This window comes from Sphaeramia orbicularis, chromosome 11, assembly GCF_902148855.1.
Source record: "Sphaeramia orbicularis chromosome 11, fSphaOr1.1, whole genome shotgun sequence".
NCBI classification, from domain to species: Eukaryota; Metazoa; Chordata; class Actinopteri; order Kurtiformes; family Apogonidae; genus Sphaeramia; species Sphaeramia orbicularis.
The window spans coordinates 52790400-52812289 of record NC_043967.1 but is presented as its reverse complement, the minus strand read 5'-3'; the positions used below and the strand labels follow the sequence as shown (position 1 = coordinate 52812289).

Below are 21890 nucleotides of genomic sequence, written 5' to 3'. Positions count from 1 at the left end.
ATTTTCTACTATACTAGAAGTTCAGTCTGTCTGATAGAAAATTATTTATTCTCAGTAGCTTCTTAGACTAGGAAGCAGCTGCAGTTCTGTCTGTGTTGCCATGGTTATGCTACAGGATGCTTGTATCAATATACATATTCTATACATCCACATAACTAGAGGAACGTCAGCTAAAAGCTCAATGAAACTCATAGCTGGACAACAGAACGCAGCTTAAACAACAAGCATAGAAATGTGTAAATATCTAAACCAGTCTTACAGTCTGAGGCCAGCATATGTCATGAATAATTTAATTAAACAACAGACCACTGAGACAAACTTTGCAGCGCTAAGCTAACAGTAAGCAGATCCAACAGTACAAGGATTATTTCTCTACCACTAAAAGTCTCCAAACGAGACAAAGAAGAGCAAAAATAAAGGTTGAATTATGAGAGATGATGATGAATGTTGTCTTTTCTTTGCTGTTTTCTGATCATAACTTGGTTTTATATAAATGAAGATTTCGCTATCAGCTAATCCATTGTTTTGTGTTTCAATGAAATTATTCAGACTGGAAACAAATGACCCAGAGTTTAACAGGATAAACAGTTTCTCTGAAACACAAAGTTAAGGACAGGTACTTTATATTACTGTACCTACACTGTGTCAACCTGTTACGGTGTCATGTGTCCCTCTACCGTCTCATAACCAAGCAGTCAACCTTTAATTATGCTTGAGAAATCAGTGAGTTAGTATTCATTTGCCATTACATGAAGTCATATTAAGACAAATAAAGAAACATCACAGAGAAAGGCAGTAATACAAATTAAAACAATGTAACATGCAGTTACTGATTAAAATAAAACATTAAAGAAAGTATTAGAGTATGTATATGAAACATTACACATAGAGGAAGTGATGAGCCCTTCTCATATGAACATGAAAGATCGCTGATGTGTTGTGAAAGAAGGCATGTCATCCTCTGCATCCATTTCACTGAACGCAAACAGTTTTACTCTCATTCTCACTGTTTGAAATGAGCTCATGTTACCTGTTAAACTGCAGAGGTCACCTGACGGGCGTAAACACGCTCAGCCTTGATGTGCAGCTGCTCTCACTGTCACTGCTCAGAATTTCTGAAAAGTTAACAAACACAAATGCTTTTTTTTCTGACGTCTTATATAATTGCCGTTTGAGGAAAAGTACAAAAAAACTGCACCAACAGCAACTGGGGATGTAGAGACATGTCTGCCTTGGTGTTGAGATGTCACTTCACTGAAGCCATGTTGTGTTTATTATAGATTGTGTCATGGATTTGTGTGATCGGGGTTTCTGTTTCCCTAACACAATAGAGGAATGAACAAAAGCACTGTTATTGCTAACAGTTATTGATCAAATTGTTACAGAGATGCTGAATCATTTTAGGTATTTTTAGGTGTCGAGTCATGTACTGAAGGAGTGTTTAACTACTATGTGACTCATGATGATTTAATACAGGTTGTGACATTAATTCCTATTCCTTGCCCTGAATTAATGATCAGCTCACGTTGTTTCTCTGCGCTTACTTCATCCCATTTCCGTCAGTTCCACTGGTGTTCATTTCAGACCAGTCTCTGTCAGATGAACAGAACCTGGTCTCATGTTAGAAAAACAGATGAAGCTTTTAAATATTTATCTCTGGTGGTAAGTTGACTGCAATAAAGATCATTTAGAGAAAAGGGTTGTGAACAGATGCACAAAAGAAACAAATTAATGAATAACATTCTTAGGTGTGTAGTCACTATTAGTAATAATTGATTAGTTGTTGACTATTCTCATAATCAATAATCAGTTTGAATCCAGCCTATGAAATAACATTTTATTATTTCCTGATTTTGTTCCCTCTTTGACATTATTCAGTTCAACTCAACTTTATTTATAGAGAACTCTAAGAACAATTATAGCAGAAACAAAATGCTGTACATCAATCATAAAAATATAACCATAAAACAAACAAACAAAGCAAAAAAAACATTAAAGCAAGCAGGCTCTCATGCCACGTCAAAAGCCAAGGAGTAAAAATAGGTTTTAAGACAAGTTTTAAAACGGACAGTGAAGGGGCCAGTGTAGTGCATAAAGGTAAATCTTTCCATAATTCAAGAGCAGCAACAGAAAAGGCTCCGCCCCCTCTGAGCATAAGCTGACCTGACGGACCAAGCAGGGGCGTAGGGCAGAGGGGGGTAAACTTTATAATGTTTGGGTTTTGGCTTAAACAAGGTATATGAGGATGCATTTATGTTCACATTGTTCAGATGAAACAAGTGATTGATTAATCCAGAAAATAATGACCATTGAAAATATTGACTCGTTGCAGCCCTAGTAGTTGCATAAAGGTGCAGTGATGAATGGAAGTTTACTGAAGGGTTGTTGGATCAGGGCATTACTTTTCTCTAGATGAGCCCACCAACTAACAATGATTTCTTTCTGTTTGTGTCTCTACAGTTCTGTCAACAATCCCCCGTCTTGACATTTGACAAACAGTGAACACATCCTTTCCTGTCCATCATCCTGTACTTTCTGCCACTGGAGTCAGACTCTTCGACATGTTGAAGGCCTGATAAGTGTTGGTTTTGTACGTACAGAAGTCAGGAGGTCAGCAGGTTCCTAAGTGGCCATGTTGGACTCTCACGGTCCCATGTGACCTCGGCCTCCACCAATCAGCCTTTACACGTCTCCTGACCAAAGTAGCTTTTTCAACTCCATCAGGAGCCACTGTTTGTTCTGTGCTGCCATCACTGATCAGCCAATCATGGCCGAGTCCAGCTCGGAGCTCGAATTGCCTCGTGCCACTGAGAGTGTCTCCAAAGAACTCATTGTTACCACGGTGATCGAAGGGTCAGAGGTCAGAGCCGAGGTCCCGAGCAGCAATGGGACCGCTGAAGGTCCACTTTCTGCCAAAGTCATGAAGGAGGAGGAAGAAGTTACGTCCACAGCGCCAGAATCAACGCCGCCATCTGAAAGTACAACAATGAGTGGAGTCACCATAGAAGAAGAGTCTCTGACAGCTCTACTCAGCCACATCCGGACTGGATCAGGAGCCAGATCAGGAGAACCAGGTAAGGATCAGGCCTCATCCTGGATCAGCTGATTCGTGCTCCTTCAAAGTAAAAGTTTACTGAGTTTTAACAGAATTTTTAGAGAAGGTGTTTCGCAATCAAAGCTAATTCATTGAAGAAAACCAATCAGCTATGGTTTCTGTGCAGATTAATGTAAAAAATCTGCTAGAATAGAATAGAATAAAATAGAAGAACTTTATCTACTTTTTCTCTACAAAAGGCAGAAACTTGCCAGAAATTGACAGGCTGCTAAACAAGTTGAATATAATCACTAGCGTGCAACAACACTGTTACTCAAATCTACTATTTAAAGTTCTCTGATGTCATTAATATCTTACGGAGCGTTACTGGAGTAAAACAATACATTCCAACTGTCCTGGACCAGCAGGCATGGATTTGGACCTGGAGGAGAGTTCCTCTGTGGCAACAGCTGGTGGTTCAGATGACCAGAGGGAATCCACCGACTCCGCCTCCTTCTCCATCCCCAGTCTGGAGCTGTCGGATGGAGTCACGGCCACAGGAAACTCCCTGGACGTGGAGGACGGTTTGTCCTCGTCATACTCTGCTCTGGGCAGAGGGCGGTTCTCCGTCCACAGAGGTCCCCAGTCTGAAGGACGAAGAGGCTGCAGAGGCCAAAGGTGAAGATGAGTCACATGACCACATCAATGACTACTTATCTATTTGTAGATTAGGAATACTCTATGAAACATGTGAGATGAGACGGGACATACTGAAACACTGTATGCAATATGACAGACCAAGCAGAATGGAGTAAAATGCAAGTTACAAGTAATGAATTGATTACTGAGGTCTGAGTGTAATTACCCTCCTGTCCACAGGGGGCACTGCTGCAGCTGCTGCCCCTGCCGCCGCCTCGTCTTCTACAACTTCTTCTGCTGCGGCTGCAGAGTCTGGGCCGTCCATGCCGGCGTATTACCTGGTGAAGTGGATCACCTGGAAGGAGAAGAAGACGCCCATCATCACTCAGAGTGAGAATGGACCCTGCCCCCTGCTGGCCATCATGAACACACTGTTCCTGCGATGGAAGGTAAATATTTATGTCATCAGTGACTGTGTACATGAAAAAATACCCTGGTATTTGTCTTTACAGATGTATGTTTCATGACAAACTTCTTAATTCCTCCTTGTACAAACTAAAACAGACCAGGGTGTTGCCTCAGTGTAGCAGCACAAACACTGTTCTTCACTACACAACGATAATCTGCTTCAGTAGATCCAGGACAACAAACCCCTGATTGTCTCTGTTATTTGGCACCTTCTACTGGTCATCTTGTGCTTTTTTCAGCTGTGTTTGCTGTGCCCACTTCATGAGAAATCCACATAGAAGTAATTTATTCAGCTAAAATGTACTTACATCAGACTTTTTTGCCTTTATCATTCAACACTAGTTTGTTCTAATAGTAGAATATCAGATTGTATGAAGACTGGGTAAGTGATTTCCTGGGTGAATGTTCTCAGTTTGTGAGCTTCATGAACTTTCTCATCGTTCCATCCAAAAAAAAGTATTTTATTTTGAAAATTCATGGGAAGGAATGCTTCTCGGACTAAAAAAGTTTGTTCGAGGTGCTCTTTGGAAAAAGGGATTCATAAAGTAGGTACCAAACTGGAAGAAAAATCCAAGGCACTCTCTTTAAACACTAAAATGCCTTTATTAACATGGATGGTCATACCTAGACCTAAAAGACACTTCTACGCGTTTCAGCTTCAAGCCTTCATCTGATCTAAAAGTTTTTTTTTTTCTTTTATTAAAAAACAAAAGTCAGTCCCTCCATCTTAGTACACTTTATCTTAAATTCAGTGCGTTTTATGTGTATAAGCAGCAAAAGAAAATTAAATAATTATCTTCATACTAAAAAACCTTTGAGAAGTTCATAAATCATCTCAACCTACATAATCACTTTACTTGAGGTTTGAAATATAGACATTTATATCAATTATTGTGACATTTATTTGGGTGGAGTGATCTGTTATTTTAATTATCAGACAATGGAAAAAAAGGGAAGAGTGAAAATTCTTTGTTTATACAGTTCAAATATCTGTGTGTTTTTCTCTCAGGCGAAACTTCCTGCTCAGACTGAAGTCGTCACCACTGAGGACCTGATGGCTCACCTGGGTAAGATGATTGACAGATCTGAGAGCCAATGAGCTGCTCCTGTTACCTGTAACTGCTCTGATGTTACTCCCCTTATGCTTTTTTTTTTTTTTTTTTTTTTGTATGTGTAGGAGAATGTGTGCTATCTGTTACGCCCAGAGAAAAGGCTGATGGGATGGAGCTCAACTTCCAACAGGTAAAACTCACCTGAACCTACATAAACAGTCACAGTTGGTAATGATGCGTTCAGGTCATGATGTAAAATCACATTCACACAGATGGGAAGGTGACTGTGCAGTGTTTTCTCATTGATCCTGAGGAAAACAAATGTATGGATTCACAAAAGATTCACATTTTGAAAATTTTGAAATTTCATTTAACCTCATTTAGCCAGGTTGGTCCCTTTTTAGATGAGGGGGGCTCTTTTTCAAGGGAGACCTGATCAAGATGACAGCGTAAAGTCACATCATTACAATTTTACAATAATAAAACTTTTGTAAACAGAGAAAAAAACATCAGTCAAAACATTTACAGACCAAAAGCCTTGATTTCACAGTTTTAACGCTCTCTTTAAAATCAATCTGAGTCAGTGTTTGCAGATGAAGCTCAGACTGAAGCTCGTTCCAAGCATTAGGAGCTGAAAACCTAAAGACATTTTTCCTAATTCAGTCCTTACTTGAACATATTGAAACAAGGCCAACCAATTATGTTGTTTGATGATGTGGTCTGCGTGTGCGTCAGAACATGAGCGATGCCATGGCGGTGCTCCCGAAGCTCTCCACCGGTTTGGACGTCAACGTACGATTCACCGGAGTGACAGACTTTGAGTACACACCTGAATGCATCGTGTTCGACCTGCTGGACATCCCGCTGTACCATGGCTGGCTGGTTGACCCGCAGGTACGCAAACACCAGAGAGTGTGTGAAGAAGCAGGCGGTGAAGTCAACACCATCCACTAGACACTAGACTTTACAATAAACCTTGTATCTTCTGAAATCCTGCTGCTCCTCTCCATCTTTCTCTGTCTTTGTCTGTTGAACCCAGCCAAGAACATTCTCAAACAAACGTGTCATGTTTATTCCAGAATGGCTGGTCAGGTTGAAATCCATTGTTAAAACCCTTTAAAGCCAGTCTTTACTGTGTTTTCATTTAATTTAAGTCTCGTCTCCTCCACAGAGCCCAGAGATGGTGGCCGCTGTGGGAAAACTGAGTTACAACCAACTAGTGGAGAAAATCATCGACTACAAGCACTCTGCAGACAGCAGCCGAGTCAGTGAAGGTAACACGGACATGTCTGACTTCAACCCTGATCTGTCAGCTGGTCTCACTTAAAACTGATTTCATTCCTCACAAGAAGAGGGTTTTTCTCTTTTTATGTGTCCACTTAGGCTGATGTTGTGTAATGATGTAAAATAAACTTAATGAATACTTAAAAGGTCAAAGTTGTTAAAAGTAAAGGAAAAAGTGTCAGAAAAAGAAACACATAAGTACAGATAAATGAAAACGCTACTGAAGCACAGTTACTTCCTGTACAAGACAAATAGATCCATGCAAAACATGAAGCGATGTTTGTTGTTTGTCAGGTCTGGTGGCAGAGCAGTTCCTGGAGTCGACGGCGACTCAGCTTTCGTATCACGGACTCTGTGAACTCAACACGACGGCCAAAGAGGGAGAGATCTCTGTGTTCTTCAGAAACAACCACTTCAGTACCATGATCAAACACAAGGTGGAGCTGCTGATCACACACAGACACCCACCCCCCCCCTCACCATGTGCAGGTCAAAGTAAAGTGTTTCTCTGCTCTTCAGGGTCACCTGTACCTGCTGGTCACGGATCAGGGCTTCCTGCAGGAGGAGGGTTTGGTCTGGGAGTCGCTGCACAACGTTGAGGGTGACGGAAACTTCTGTGACTCTGACTTCAGATTGTGTCATCCACCGCAGAGAGCGCCGCCCATCTCCGACCTGCCGCCAACCAATCAGGAGCAGCAGAGACAGATCGACCAGGTGATTGACCTTTAACCTCTGAGCTGTTTTAAGACTTACTGAGATGTTTTACTCAACTGAGAACCACATTTAAAGGAGAAAATGTAGGTGAATTAAACAGTACATGAAACCAGCAGCGATTTTCCAGTTATAATTCTAATAACGTACAAAACATACATGCCTTGCCAACACTAACACGGATATTTTTTCTTCCTCCATTTTTAAAAAAGTCCATCCACACGACCTTTGTTTTACTAAATATCTCTGTTCATATGACAACAAAAAGCCAGCTCCAGTCTGGCCTAAATTCTCAGACAAACCATAGATAGTGTTGTTGTCCAACCTGTGGAGACCGAGGATAAAACTGGACATTGCAGACGCAGAGGCTTCAAAGTGTCATCAAAATGTAATTCAGTTATAAACTTGCATTACTTTAAGTGTTTGTTGTTGTGGAAGTGGATTCTTTACATGATGTGGCTTTGTCCATAATGCCAGTCCAGTCTGTCTCCCCAAGGTATCAGTCCTGACCTCAGCGTACTGCAGATCGTACATTGATTTATACACCTGGATTTGATGTTTCAAGTGCAGCTTCCTTATATAAACATAACAGACATGAGCAAAATGTGGTGAGACGCCATCGATGAACAATCTGTATGTTTTCCATGAACCCACAGATACACACAAACCGGAGTTTAGAAAGTATGTACTTTGGAAAGATTTGTTTAAAATCTGTTTTTGTGACTAAAATGCTATTTACATGTGGATGAAAGGAACAAATTTAGCAAAAAATATCTGCATTAGCATGGACAGTTTGGAACGATTCCAAGTTCAACATCACCCATTGTCCCAGGACATGACACACCACATCACCGATATACACACCTGATCCTCAAAAACGTCTTTTTCCATGGGTTTTTCTAACCCCTGAACACACCTGTGGCTGATAAATGTATCAGGATCAAATGCATTTCAGTCAGTATTGATAATAACAATCATTTTAATGGTCTATGTCTAATAATGATTATGTTTCAGTTGAAGTGTTTTGTGTTTGGTTCCATCAGGATTACCTGGTGGCAGTGTCGCTTCAGCAGCAGCAGGGTGGGGCCCCAGGGCCCCTCAGTGATCTGGAACTGGCCCGACAGCTGCAGCAGGAGGAGTACCAACAACAACAACAGCAGCAACAGCAGCAGCAGCAAGGAGCCATGCAGGCAGTACAACAGGTAATAGAAACAACACTTCAACTAGAAAAGCACTCGGAGAGCACAGACCTCCGCCAAGGCAAATCAGTTGACCCCCCCCCCGATCACCACCAAAATTTAATCATTTCTCCTTGTGCCAGTATCAACATTTCCTGAAATTGTCATCCAAATCTGTCCATAACTTTTTGAGTTATCTTGCACACGGACAGACAGACAGACAAAAAAAACAATGCTGGCAAACACATAACCTCCTTGGCGGAGGTAATAAGACTTTTGTAACGCTTAACCGTTTTAAGACAATACGTACACATTTAATATGATACATTTTCCATTTTACAGCATTCAGATTACCAAAACTCCTGAACTTTTCTCACTATTGACAAAATTCAAATGGTATCTGAAAGCTGAGAATCTGAGCTTTGCCTGAGGGGTGGGGGTGGGTGGAGCGGGGAATAACAGACTGGAGCAGGGCAGACAGCAGCAGATACAGTCGGTGAGAGACACTTATGATTTTATCAGCATTTTAGCAAGGTTTTATCGGTGTTTCTGCACTGAATTCTTGTAAATAATTGTGTATAATAGTGATAGTGCTGTTTTGGAGTGTTCTGCTAGTGTGTTTTGCCATCTTTTGTTGAGTTCTGGGTTTTTTTTGCCTTTTTTATCTGTATTTTTCTGGTTTGCATAGTTCATTGATAGTTGTATTTTTGCTGTAAATATTATATAAATGCATGTATATTATGTAAATGTATATGCAGAAAGCTAGTCAGGGCAGAAGGAGATACAGTGTTTGTAAAAGAAGATGATGGATGTTTTTGTCAGTGAAATGAGGGGCTCTGTCTACAACTCGACAGAAAGTGAACACATACTATCACACAGGATAAAAATGCCTAGAAATAGCTAAAAATAAGAACATGAATACAGACAAAGACAAACTAAAATGTTTGAGCATATGGAAAATAGTTGAAAGTTTATTTCTGTAATCATAAAATTTCATTCTGAACATTTACAGTCGTTTTTCACAATAAATATGATTTTTTTTTCTCTATTTTTGCTATAACACACTGTTTTAAGCATTTATTACATATAATAATGATAAATGGCTGGATATTGAATGTTAAGTTCTTCCTAAAAAAAAAAGGTGCAAAAGAATTGGCAAAAAAGAAAAATTCTAACACTTCTCTAGGTGAAGTCTAGAAATCTAGGTGGCCTGTTATAATTGTAGTCCATAAAGGGTTAAATCGATTAGATTGCATAGAACTTTATTGATCCTTTGGGCAGAGCCTTCAAATAACACTGTTCTGTTGGATTTAGGGATTGTTGTCCAATATTTACTCGTAAGAATTGAATGAAATCTGTGAATCACGTTTTTTATCGTCATTGGACCAAACGGGACAGAATCTCCTTATATTCTTTTGAAGGGGCAGGGCGCAGAGAAATCATGTGACTCAAAACAGGAGGTCACGCTCCACTGAGCTGTGTATGTTTGACTGAAGTTCATGCTGTTGTGTTTACAGGTCAGAGGTCAGGGGTCACAGCAGGGCGGGGCCAGAAGAAGAGACAAGGACTCAGACTGTGTCCTGTTATAGCCTCTTCATCGTCGATGTCGTCATCATCACTGACCAGCAACCACTGACCTCCTGAGTCCAAATGTCCAGTGTGTCTGCAGAGGGTGGCCACACACACACACACACACACACACACACACACACACACACACACACACAACACAGCTCAATGCCAAACCCAGTGCTTTGTCTCACAGGTGATGAACTCCTGTAACCTCTGACACGTTTGTACATTTTTAAGACGTTCAGTTCCGGTGGAGTCTGGTCAAAACTCCACCTTTATGAAAGGTTAACGAGGTGTTGGTAAAGGCTTTACTGATGATCAATAAGTGGCATTATTGATCAGGTGAGTGGCGTGGGTCAGAGTCTCACAGTCTGAAGGTTTGTCACCGTTTAATTCACTGTAATCTTCACTCCACATGTCCATACGTCATTAATATCAGTACTGACTCATGTCTGTGGGGTCAAACGGTCCTGCTCAAGGTCAAAGGTCAAAGGTGATTGATTGATTGATTGATTGATTGAAAGGTCAACTAAACACCTGCCACGACCTGGCAACTCACACGTGTTCTTATTAATGACTGATAAATGATGTATTAACTGCTGATGAACATTTTTAAAGATTGATTTGTTAGAATGTGGCACCACAACACAAATAATTCTGTATTTTATTGACCTGAAAGATGACGTATCAGAGCTGCAACATGTGATTATTCGATGTTTGATCTGTGTTTTCCAGACTTATTAAGATGCGTTTAGAGAATACTTAGAGCCTGAGCACAAACAGCACAGTGAAGGCCTTCACTAAACTGTACACTAATAAATTCGGGATGTAAACATGTTGAAAAATTGTTTATTTTATAGGTGTTTAGCATCGGTCAGCTCCCACATTACATTTGCTTTAGATGTACCAGATTTAGATGCATACATATCCTGTCCTAAACTCAACAGAAAGTCGGCCATTTTTGTTTAAATATGCAATTGTTTTCCCCATTTCAAAATGTTGTACTATTGAGACAGAAAGTACTTCTTAAGTCTTTTGTACAATGTGTGAAACGAGTCACCACTCAAACCAATTATCGATCACAACTAATCGTTTAATCTGTGAATCTGTCGTTGCAGCTCTGGTAGTATGTTTCAGGTCCCTAAAGTGAATCTTGTCAAAAAAAAATGAAATGTTTGAAGCAGAAATGTCTGAATTTGTTCTGAAGTGGAGACTAAAAGCAAAGAAAATCCACTTTTCTGATGATTAAGTGTCATAATCTTTGTTTTTTTTCCACTCCACTTCTTGTTACCATCTGAAACTAAACTGTAAGCCAAACTTCAGCCAATATGTCAACACTCTGCTTTTTGTTCCTATGAACTATGAAGTCCAGTCGTGTCTGTCCTGTGATGCAGATTTTAACCGTTAACATCTGGTTTTTCGCTCTCGGTGCTGAGATGAGTCGTGTATTTACCTCCTGAAACTCAGCGCAGCACGGTATCAACAGCATTTTACAAAAACGGCTCCTGTAACACATGGAAATGGATCAGTATTTCACCACTGAACACAGATAATGGGGATGGTTTCTCTATATTTAATGGCTTTGCTGAACATTTGATTCAACGATCCGATATGAGCAACAGTCCTGATCATAGACTCTGAAGATAATTGTAAATCAGTAAAATCACTTTGGAATCAGTACTTTCGAGGTAAAAAGTAGGAACATGTGCAGCCACCTGGTCATTAAGGTGAAATAAACTCGGGACCGACTGTTAATTTCACATCAATGACTTCCTATTTATCTGTCCAAAACCAACAGCAGAACTTGCGTCTACACAAGCCCACATCTGTTAGAAAAAAGAAATCCACAGCAAAATCATTCGACAGTTTATTCCAAATTCTTACTTTTGATTTTGATTTTTTCCCAGTAAATTACTCCATTTCTTTCATACAAACAAAAACAATGTAAAAGATCCAACCAAACATGAAGAAATAAGATGGAAATGACATAAAATTACAAGACAAAAATTGTCTTACATAATTTAATGATAGTTTGTTTAATTTTATTTGCTACTTGACTTTTATTTAAATTCAGTAAAAGACGCAACATGAGGAAAACATGACGACAGAAAATGAGTAAAATACACAACAAGAAAATAATGAAACAATACAAGAATTCAGTAAAATAGACAGAGATGACGAAAATGATCTAAAAAGACAAATGGTAAGTAAAATGGGCTACAAAAATTACAAGACAAAAAAATTCAGTTGAAGATGCAACACAAGACACAAAAAATGAGTAAGATGAAATTTATGTAACTGAAAATTTTTGTAAATACACAAAAAGACGCCAAAACGACCTAACAAGACATAATAAGTGCAGAATGCATCAAAGATTAAGTAACAAGATAAAAAAAAATCCAAAAAATGTGCAACAAGACAAAATGGGGTAAAACAAAAAAGATGAAAATAATTTAACGATACAAAAACGTTATAAGACAAATATTCACTAAAATACACAAATATGAAAATAATCTCACAACAATAGAAGGAAAATGTGCAAAAAAATTAAACATGCAACAAGATGAAAATGATCTAACAAGACAAAAAATAGGTAAAGTACACAAAACAAAATGACCTAATTAGACAAAACAGAAAATATGTAAAATACACAAACACCAACTCACACAAACTGTAACAAGATGAAAATGAAGTAAAAAATTGAACACATCATTTTCATCTGGTTATGTAAAATTTAATAAAACACAACCAGATAAATGAATATAGCCAGACAAAAACAATATATTACAAGACAAAAAAATAAATAAAATGCACAACAAAAATGATACAGTAAGATGGAAAAAAAATCCAGTAAAAGACACAACAAGAAGAAAATGAAGGAAAACTAAAATTGATAAGCAGCAAAATTATATGATGTAACTTCAAAACATAAAAAATGAGTTGAAAGACCAAAGAAAAAAACAATTCAGAACCTGGACTTTTTTTAAAAATTTTGTGCTTTTAATAAGTTGAATCAGTTTGTTTTTGTTTTTATACCAGAGGTTGTTCATCTGTGTGGACGTCCACCGCCTCTGCAAATCTGAGAAATTGCGTCATTTCTCACAATTAGTCGATTTTTGTCGTGTATTAATTCTTCTCAACAGATCTGGGCTTCTGTACTTTGTTTCTGCTGCAGTGAAATGAAACCATCGCTGTGTGAAAATCTTCTCATTGGGATTTTAGTTGTTCTGACTCTGAAGCGTGTTGCTCCGGCGAATGTTTCCCATCATGCCTCTGTGATGGGCGGGCGTCCCCTGTCATTTCGTTGGTTCGTGTGCTGACAGCTGAGCTTCAGTCTGACTGTGTGAACGCTGCCTTGCTCTGTTCGCTTTGGATTTAATTTGGCAAATTGTCAGTAAAAAAAAAACTAAACTGAGTCAAACTGTGTGAGTCGCTTCATTTTTTTTCGTGTTTGATGAACATCCTCGAATGTGTGATGTGGAAAGAAAAACCTTCCAAAAGACAGCAACGCTCAAAAACAAAATGTTCTAGGATTAAATAAGAGAAAATAAAACTAAGAATTCAATCCAAGCACCTTTATTTCTCAGAAACAGAAGAGGAAGCATATACAAAGTATTAACATTAATAGTCTCTGTTTATAGAGCGCTGGTTTAAACAAAGTTACAAACTGTTTGACAAAGAAAATATTACAACAATAAAACCCTTAAAAAAAAAGTCACATTTTATAAAGTTTTCATCTTGTGTTGTTTTGGTCTTGTTGCATCTTTACAACACTTTTCTTTTCATGTCTTACTCTTTGTTGTCATTTTGGCATCAGCTTTGTCTTTTTACATTGTTTTAATCTTTTTGCTCCATTTTGGTCTCACCACCTTTTTGTAAAACTCCTGTTTCATTGGATTTTCGACATAATTTCATCATGTTGCATATTTAACTTATTTTTCTTGTTTTTTTTCACTGTTGTCTTGTTATATCATTCTACTGTTGTATCTGTTACTTTGTTTTTTTTGGTCTTTTACATCATTTTCTCGTCTTTTAGTAAAATGTTTGCTTCTTTTTATCTTCTGCATAATTTTTTATCATGATGCATAATTGACAAAGTTTTTGTTACATTTTATTCTGTTTTTGTCGCATTGTTTTTTTTGTTTGTCGCTTGGCCTTCACTTTTGTTTGTTTTTTTTTTGTTTTTTAACATAATTTCTGGGTTTTTTTGCACCATTTGCCCCATTGTTGTAGTGTTTCTTTTACACTGTTACTTTTTGGTAATAGCATAAAATCAGCTCATCACCTTTCACCTAAACAATAATTATAATAATAATAATAATAATAAAAGGCTTTAGTTATGGAGGCATCAAAGATACAGTCACATAGAGGTGAAATAATATAATAATAGCAGCTTTAACGGAAAAAGAATAGATTAAATTATAAATTATAACGATTTTCTAAAAAAAAAAAGAAAAGAAAAGCTTTTAAAGAGATTTCCAGGCAGAGTTGAATGTATCAGACATAATCTTAGGATGTCGGCAATTGCAGGTCAAGTGAGTGTTGCTGTTACCATGGCAACAGCTGGCCTACTGCACATCACCCGGTGAAGCACGTATTAACTGTATCCTTTTCTCGTGTTGGAGTTCTACTTGTCGTCTTCTGCACCTGAATGTGTCGTCTTCTCTCTCGTGTGGATCTTCATGTGGATCTGAACATCGCTTTTCTGTCTGAACTGTTTCTGACAAACTGAACAACTGTACGGTTTCTGTCCCGTGTGACCTTTCATGTGACGAAGCAAATTCGACTTGAGGCCAAACTTTTTACCGCATTCTGAACAAGCGAAGGCCTTCTCTCCCGTGTGACTCACCATGTGTAACCGCAGAACACGTTCATAGATGAAACTTTTCTGACAAACCGAGCAGCTGAAAGGTTTTTCCCCTGTGTGGCATTTCATGTGATGAATTAAGCCCGATTTAAAAGCAAATTTTTTACCACATTCTGAACAGCAGAATGCTTTCTGTTCTGTATGCATTTTCAATGATTAATTAAATTTGAGTTCTGAGCAAATCTTTTACCGCAGACGAAACAACTAAATGATTTTTCCCCGGTGTGGAGCTTCATGTGAGAAAGTAAGTTGGATTTTTGTGTAAACTTCTTTCCACACACTGAACAATCAAATGGTTTCTCTCCTGTGTGAATTCTAATGTGTATCATCAATTGTGACTTTGTGCCAAATATTTTCCCACACTCCAAGCACTGATTTTTCATTTCACATCCTGCATCGGTTACAGTGAAGTCATTATGTTCCATTTTGTCCCCAGGTGTGTTGATCACCTCCTTCCTGTTTGTCTTCTTAGGGGATTTTGTCCCTGACTGGTGTTCACAGACATCTTTCCAACAATCACCGTTCAGACTATCGCCACTTTCTAAAGATACAGTCGTTCTTCATCGCTCTGTGTTGGTAAAAAGTTCAGACTATCATCACTTTCTAAAGATACTGTCGCCTCGTCATCACTCTGTGTTTGTAGAAGTCCGTGTGGATGGAAGCTGCTGAATGGTTCTGATCCACAGTCCTCTCCATCTGGTTCCTCCATGTCCACTTCAGTTTGTCTTTGATGAAGCTGTGAGGACTGAGCTTCCTCTTCATCATCCTCACTCTTCACAGGGACAGGAGTGGGTGAGGACTTGATTATATCAGCCTCCTGTTGGTCCACAGTTCCTCTGGTTCCTCTTTAATGTGAGGTGGCTCTGGATCCTCCTGGTTCTGGTCCAGACAGGGGCTCCAGTCCTGATGATCAAAGGGAACCTCTTCTTTAACCACCAAAACCTGATGAATGTCTGGAGGACAAAAATAATGAATATGTTAACTAGGGGTGTAAGAAAATATCGGTTCACCAATATATCGTGATATCTCATTTCACAATACTGTATTGATATTAAAAAGTACTGCATCAATATTTTTAGGTATTTATTCAAATGCAGATTTTGTGGAGGTTCAATTTTGTTTTTTCTTTTTTGTTTATATTTTACTTATTATTCTTCAACACTCTTTTATTCAATAATGTTAGTTCCTATGTTGGGATTGAATTAAAATACTGTTCTGATGTTAGTTGTGAACTAATAGAATATGAACATTTGAACAGGATCTGAAACTGTAATGTCTGTAAAACATCATTTAAGTTTGAACACAGGAACATTTTATGATAAACATTAGATCCTGTTCTGATCAAATAATGTGTTTAGTATTTGTAAAAATTGCCTTTTTAACAGTATCATGATGCATCGTGATATATTGTATCGTGATCCTAGTATTGTGATTTGTATCGTATCACCAAATTCTTGCCAATACACATCCTAATGTTAACCACATCTACCAACTGCCAACATGATATCATGACTCGTATAAATATACACGGCACTTTTAATTGGTGTGTTATCTGTACGCATTATAAGCTTTCCACATGTATGTTCATGCCGCGTCAAATACCACGCACTGAGGGTTAGGGTTATGTGAACCAGAGATCTTGGCGTAAATTGACACACAATCAAATGGCGTTGAATAACACACAAAAAGATGAAAATGCATTCGTATAGCATGCCAAATGCCATAAAAACTGGTGTGACAGTCAACACAATTTCATGAGATCAGTCTCCACCTGTGGTGAGACATAGTACATGTGAATGGAATGGAAACAGATTTGAATAATGTGTGTGTTCAAGTGTTGAGCAGTGAAGTGAATGCATCTTTGAAGTTATACGGAAACAAACTGAACTGACATGTAACATAAGAATATGGATAAGCCAGTGCCTGTCCTGTAATGTGCTGCCAGTTAATGCTCAATTGAAGTTTTAGTGTTAAGATTTCAGTCACTGTAGGTGTGTTTGTTACTTTTACAGCAGAACTGTCATTTGTAGAAAAATGAGAATGCAACAATTACACAACAAAACCTCTGTTAAGGGCTAAATGGTTTCTATCCACTGAAGTAGCAGAGGCTTTTATTCTGAAATGGTGAAGAAAGTATTACATTTGTCGAGTGTTGATCAGTGTGTCATTTCATGTTACGTTCTTATTGGCTGTTTATTATTAACAGATGCCCTGAGATGGTTAAAAATCAGGGCATCTGTTTATGATCCTTAAATGTAGGATAGGCTTTTTTATCAGCAACCAAAGTTATTACTATGCATCATCATCTTTTGTCCTTTTCTTTTCTCTCTCTGTTCACCCAAACCAGAGCCAGATGGACGACACCCTGAGCCTTTTTTTTTTTAATTTTTATTTATTTTTAATTTAACCAGGTAAGTTAGTAGAGACTTGATTCTCATTTTCAATAATGATCTGGACTTACAGAGACGAATAACCAAACACTCTCATATTCACACCAATGGGCAATTTAGCTTAACCCATTAGTGGTAGTAGGTCTTTGGACATGCACAGATAGGTTCCTGGTGTTGGAATCGAACTTCTTGTTGTGAGGTGACAGTTAACCACCTCACTACCGTGACATCTGAGGTGTTTAACCTCCACATTGTCACCAAATGTTTGCTTTCAGATAAAACTGTGCAACGTTAGTCTATTTGTTGTCAATAAAATGCACAGATTACTGTAAGTGAAATGTATATATTTCCACAAACATACAACTTAAACCAGCAGCAAAAGATACAAAAACTTAACACAAAACAATATATAGTGTTTAATTGTGCACATTTCATGCAGTTCTTCTGCTAATTGATTGACTCTAAATCCTAAATCTGGACCTTTAATTCCCAGCCTTGTGTGACTTTTTTATTTACTGTGATATGAGTTGTACAATTGTATGTCTAACAGTTATGTCATTAAGTTTTTTAATACATCTGTAAAATGCCTTGAAGTAATCATGTATTATGATCAGATTAGATTTAAAACTAAAATTAAACTGAGACTAAAACCACAGTGTAAACTCAATTTAAAACTCTGTACCCGATGCTGGTATCAGCTGCTCTTCTTCCTCCTGATTGGTCCACAGCTCCGCCTGTTCTTCTTTGATGGTGGGGGGCTCGGAGTCCTCCTGGTCCAGACTGGGTTTTTCTTTAAATATGAAATATTAAGATACTTTCAGAGGTGGAAAAAGTACTGAAAAATTGGAATTAAGTAAAAGTATCTTTACTTTGCTTAAATTCTACTCAAGTAAAAGCAAAAGTACCTATCTAAAAATCTACTTGAGTAAAAGTAAAAAAGTACTTAATTTATAATTTACTTTGAGTAAAAGTTACTTAGTTACTTTCAATTACTTGATGTAAAAAAAGGACATCGAGTCATAAATCCAATCCAGTACTAGTTGTTTTTAATCAACTTTTAGTCCACATAATAATTAGGACCTTTCAGGTGGGACAATGTGCAAACTTTGTACAGTCCACTCCATAAAACATTTTCAGGTACAAGTGGCATAAGCTGTGAATTTTATGATCCATTTTTTCTTTACTGGCAGTATATTGAGAAGCTATCTCCTCTGCTCCTTTCTGTGAACATGTATCTGCTTTTTTCATAAGCAATGAATAACTGTAAACCCAACTGCAGTTTTAGACAGAATCTATTCATTATATTGAATAAAATGACTGAAATAACAAGTTTCTGTGTTCCCATTCTGCCATTTACAGGTCAAAGATAATAATACCTGGCGCTATAGTCAGTTGAATCAAAATGAGAAAGTTAGCCCTAGTAGCCTCTTAACTCAAAATAAATCACAGTTCATACCATGAAATCAACAGACACACGTTTCACACACATATACCTCAATCTCTAGTACCTTGGAGCCAGAGCAGTAGAGAAAAGAGAGTTGCGACACTTCCATAGACCCCCATTGTAAAAAAAAAAATGGCGGACTATATCTATCTATCTATATATATATATATATATATATATATTATATATATATATATATATTTTTTTTTTTTTTTTTTAAATATGGACCAACTTCCGGGTTATGGAAACACCAATAGTTCCAAACATTGAGTATGTTGGCGTCTGAACACATTCATTTCTTTTGCTGCTGATCTAGCAACTCCAGCGGTAAGTTAATTAAGATATCGTCATGTTTCAAATTATCAAGTGTATTTCCTGTATTAGTGGACTTTATGTTGTAAATTCTGTTTTCTTTGGCATGTGTTAGTGTTTGTATAAATTTACAAATTATACAACTGTTATGTTTGATTTTCAGTTGTAGCCCTATAGTTAGCTAGTTTGACTTCACCAGCTGTTGAGATTTAACCACTATAACTACAAATTATGGAGTTTCTAAAGTAAGGTATCGTTAGTACAAATTTGGTTATCAGCTGGTTTTGTTTTAGTTGTTTTGCTGAACCTGTGGTGTTTGGTTAAGTTTGTCAGCTGAGGTCATGTGCTAATTAGTGTCATTTACTGCGGGTAGAAATACGGGTCCACTTTGCCAGTCATTTTAATCTGTTAGTAGTAGTTATGAAGCTAGATGGCTACCCTATGTCAAGAAGCAGTGAGCTCATGGTTAGGGCATGTCAAGCTACTCCCAAACAAGTGAGGTATCATTTTCAATAGCAAGTAGCCCAATGTTTGCTTTGCTTAGGCTACTCATAGGAATTGTTTATCTTGTCATCAATTTTACATAATAGCTTATGTATGTGAACATAACCAGACTCCTAAGAAGACTGTCTCCTGGTACATCCTTTCACTCGCCTCTAACTGCACCTCAGTTTCTCCCTCAATATCTGTAATAATACCAAGGTATTTTTGCTGTTAGATACATATATATTTATGCCACCTACTCTACATTCCAATCAGGAAGTGAAATTGCCTGCAGTCTGATATTGAATTACATGAAACGGGAAAAGCTGTGAAAGACTGTGTTCACTTGTATCATACCGCGGTTTCGTTTTGTGTATGAAGGTGGTCAACAGGTTTTGAACTACATTATGAACCATCATCCTTAAAGGTCTGATCCTCCTCCCGGGCTTGGGGCAATTAATGAAGACGGTTGGGACAGCATCTGGTCTCAACTTCAGTGCGCCTCTTTTTGTGACCATGAACTGGTCGTCCTCAAAGTGGACCTGCCAGGAGGTCATATGTCATAAGTTCAGTTTCTCCTACATACTTTACTTGGTTGGTTGAACTATCATTGTAATGTTATTCTCTACATTTTAAATATTAGCAAGTAATTGTCATAAAACCTTTGTGGCCATTACTTACTTCGCAAATTTTTCTGTAGTTGTTAGTGTCACCTTTAAGCAGTAAGTCTTGCCTCCTGACCAACGCATCCATCTTTACTGCGGGCCATGTCCCTGGGAAAGCCATACATCCGGACCCCTTTCTCAGAGCGATTGCTGCATCCAAAGCTGCACAGCCAACCATGGTAGGACCACTGATCTACAAAATGTTAGATGTAACCATAGCTGTCAGAACTCAGACATTATTAAAGATCAAAGAGCAGGCTTCTTTTTAGCCCCCAATATCGGTATCAGCATGGGCCCCAAAATCCCATATTGGTCGAGCTCTACTTGTTCTCTAACATTTGTTCTGGTTCTGACCTTTGGTGCAGTATGTTCAGTCATCTTTCCCTTCTTATTCTGGCACTTATCACAGCCATTCCCAAACAACCTGTTTTCTTTAGTATGTGTTAGCGTTTATATAAATTTGTATCTTAAACAACTGTTATGTTGGATTTTCAGCTGTAGCCCTATAGTTAGCTAGCTTGACTTGGCCAGCAGACGAGATTTAACCACAATAACTACAATTTATGGAGTTTCTAAGGCAAGGTAAAGTTAGTACAAATTTGGTTCTCAGTGGGTTTTATTGTAGTTGTTTTGCTGAACCTGGTGGTGTTCGGTTAAGTTCTAAGCTGAAGTCATGTGCTAATTAGTGTCTAAGCCTTTTCTAATATACCCAGAGGTGAGTTGCTGTAGAGCTGAGCTTTGCCCATAAAAGTTCATTACAGTTATTATTCATGAGTTAAGAGGTGAAACTTCTGTCACTTGGTGTTTGTAATATCTGAGTGATCCTATAAAAATTCTGTTGAGTTTTGAGTTTGCTAATGTTGAGTTTTTAATGAGTTTAGCATCCATGCTAATGCTATCTTGCTAAGTTTGCTGCTATACTATGTGCTGGTTAATGCCATTGTGTGTATATTATCGGAGCAGAGCTTGGCAGGTGCACAGTGTTCACAGCTAACCACTGTTTTCTGCTTGGATCACAGTCCTATAGGAGTAAAACTTAAAAATGGTAAATTGTCCATCTCCTTATAAGTACAGTACAATTACAGAATGAATGAACTTGTAAAGTTAGCACGGCACACGTAAGTAGTCTACCCAAGATAACACAAACCTTTCCCTCCAAAATTTAAGATTTTTCAAACTAACAAATGCAGCCTGTTCAGTGGTCAACCACACAACTCAAAAGCATAACTGACACAACAATACATACCGTCGTGTAACAACGGTTGTGTGTGGTTTATTTTGAGATTTACCTGCAATAACGCACTCACTGCTGTCTGTCCCATAGAAAAATGTGATAACGCTCTGTTTGTTTGGAACTATCCAGGCTTACATGAACCATGTGATCACTGGAGCAGCAACAACAAAGCGTGTCTTCACTCTCTTTAAATGGCTGTGTTTGGAGCTATCCAGGCTTACATGAACCATGTGATCACTTGAGCAGTGACATCAAAGCATGTCATAACGCTCTCTCCTCTCTCTCTCTCTCTCTCCTCTCTCTCTCCTCTCTCTCTCTCTCTCCTCTCTCTCTCTCAGTCTCTCTCTCTCTCGTCCTCTCTCTCTCTCTCTCTCTGGTGCAAGCTACTAATGATAGTGATCATACGAGCTGTGCTTAAACTAACTGGATCAGCATTAGTAGCATGCTACTGAGTTAAGAAAATGTATACCACACGAAAATGCTCTGTGGCTTTTCCTGTTAACTGAGTTCTTCCACACTATTTTATTCCACGCTGTTATTTCACTGGAAAATACCTG

General features: G+C 38.2%; 2 protein-coding genes across 2 annotated transcripts; one reads left to right on the top strand and one right to left on the bottom strand.

Annotated features, from left to right (window-relative positions):
• Nucleotides 1–2464: 2464 nt before the first annotated feature.
• mindy1 (MINDY lysine 48 deubiquitinase 1) lies at nucleotides 2465–11183 on the top strand. The gene is given in 13 exon segments (XM_030146903.1): nucleotides 2465–3074; nucleotides 3463–3646; nucleotides 3648–3712; nucleotides 3914–4122; nucleotides 5151–5208; nucleotides 5319–5383; nucleotides 5929–6087; nucleotides 6365–6467; nucleotides 6772–6914; nucleotides 6997–7191; nucleotides 8232–8390; nucleotides 9884–10424; nucleotides 10463–11183. Coding segments are annotated over 12 exon segments (1719 nt in total). The 5' UTR covers nucleotides 2465–2767; the 3' UTR covers nucleotides 9956–10424; nucleotides 10463–11183.
• Nucleotides 11184–14099: 2916 nt separating this feature from the next.
• LOC115428121 (gastrula zinc finger protein XlCGF49.1-like) lies at nucleotides 14100–15357 on the bottom strand. The gene is given in 2 exon segments (XM_030146965.1): nucleotides 14100–14957; nucleotides 14960–15357. Coding segments are annotated over 2 exon segments (663 nt in total). The 5' UTR covers nucleotides 15231–15357; the 3' UTR covers nucleotides 14100–14565.
• Between the last annotated feature and the right edge of the window lie 6533 nt (nucleotides 15358–21890).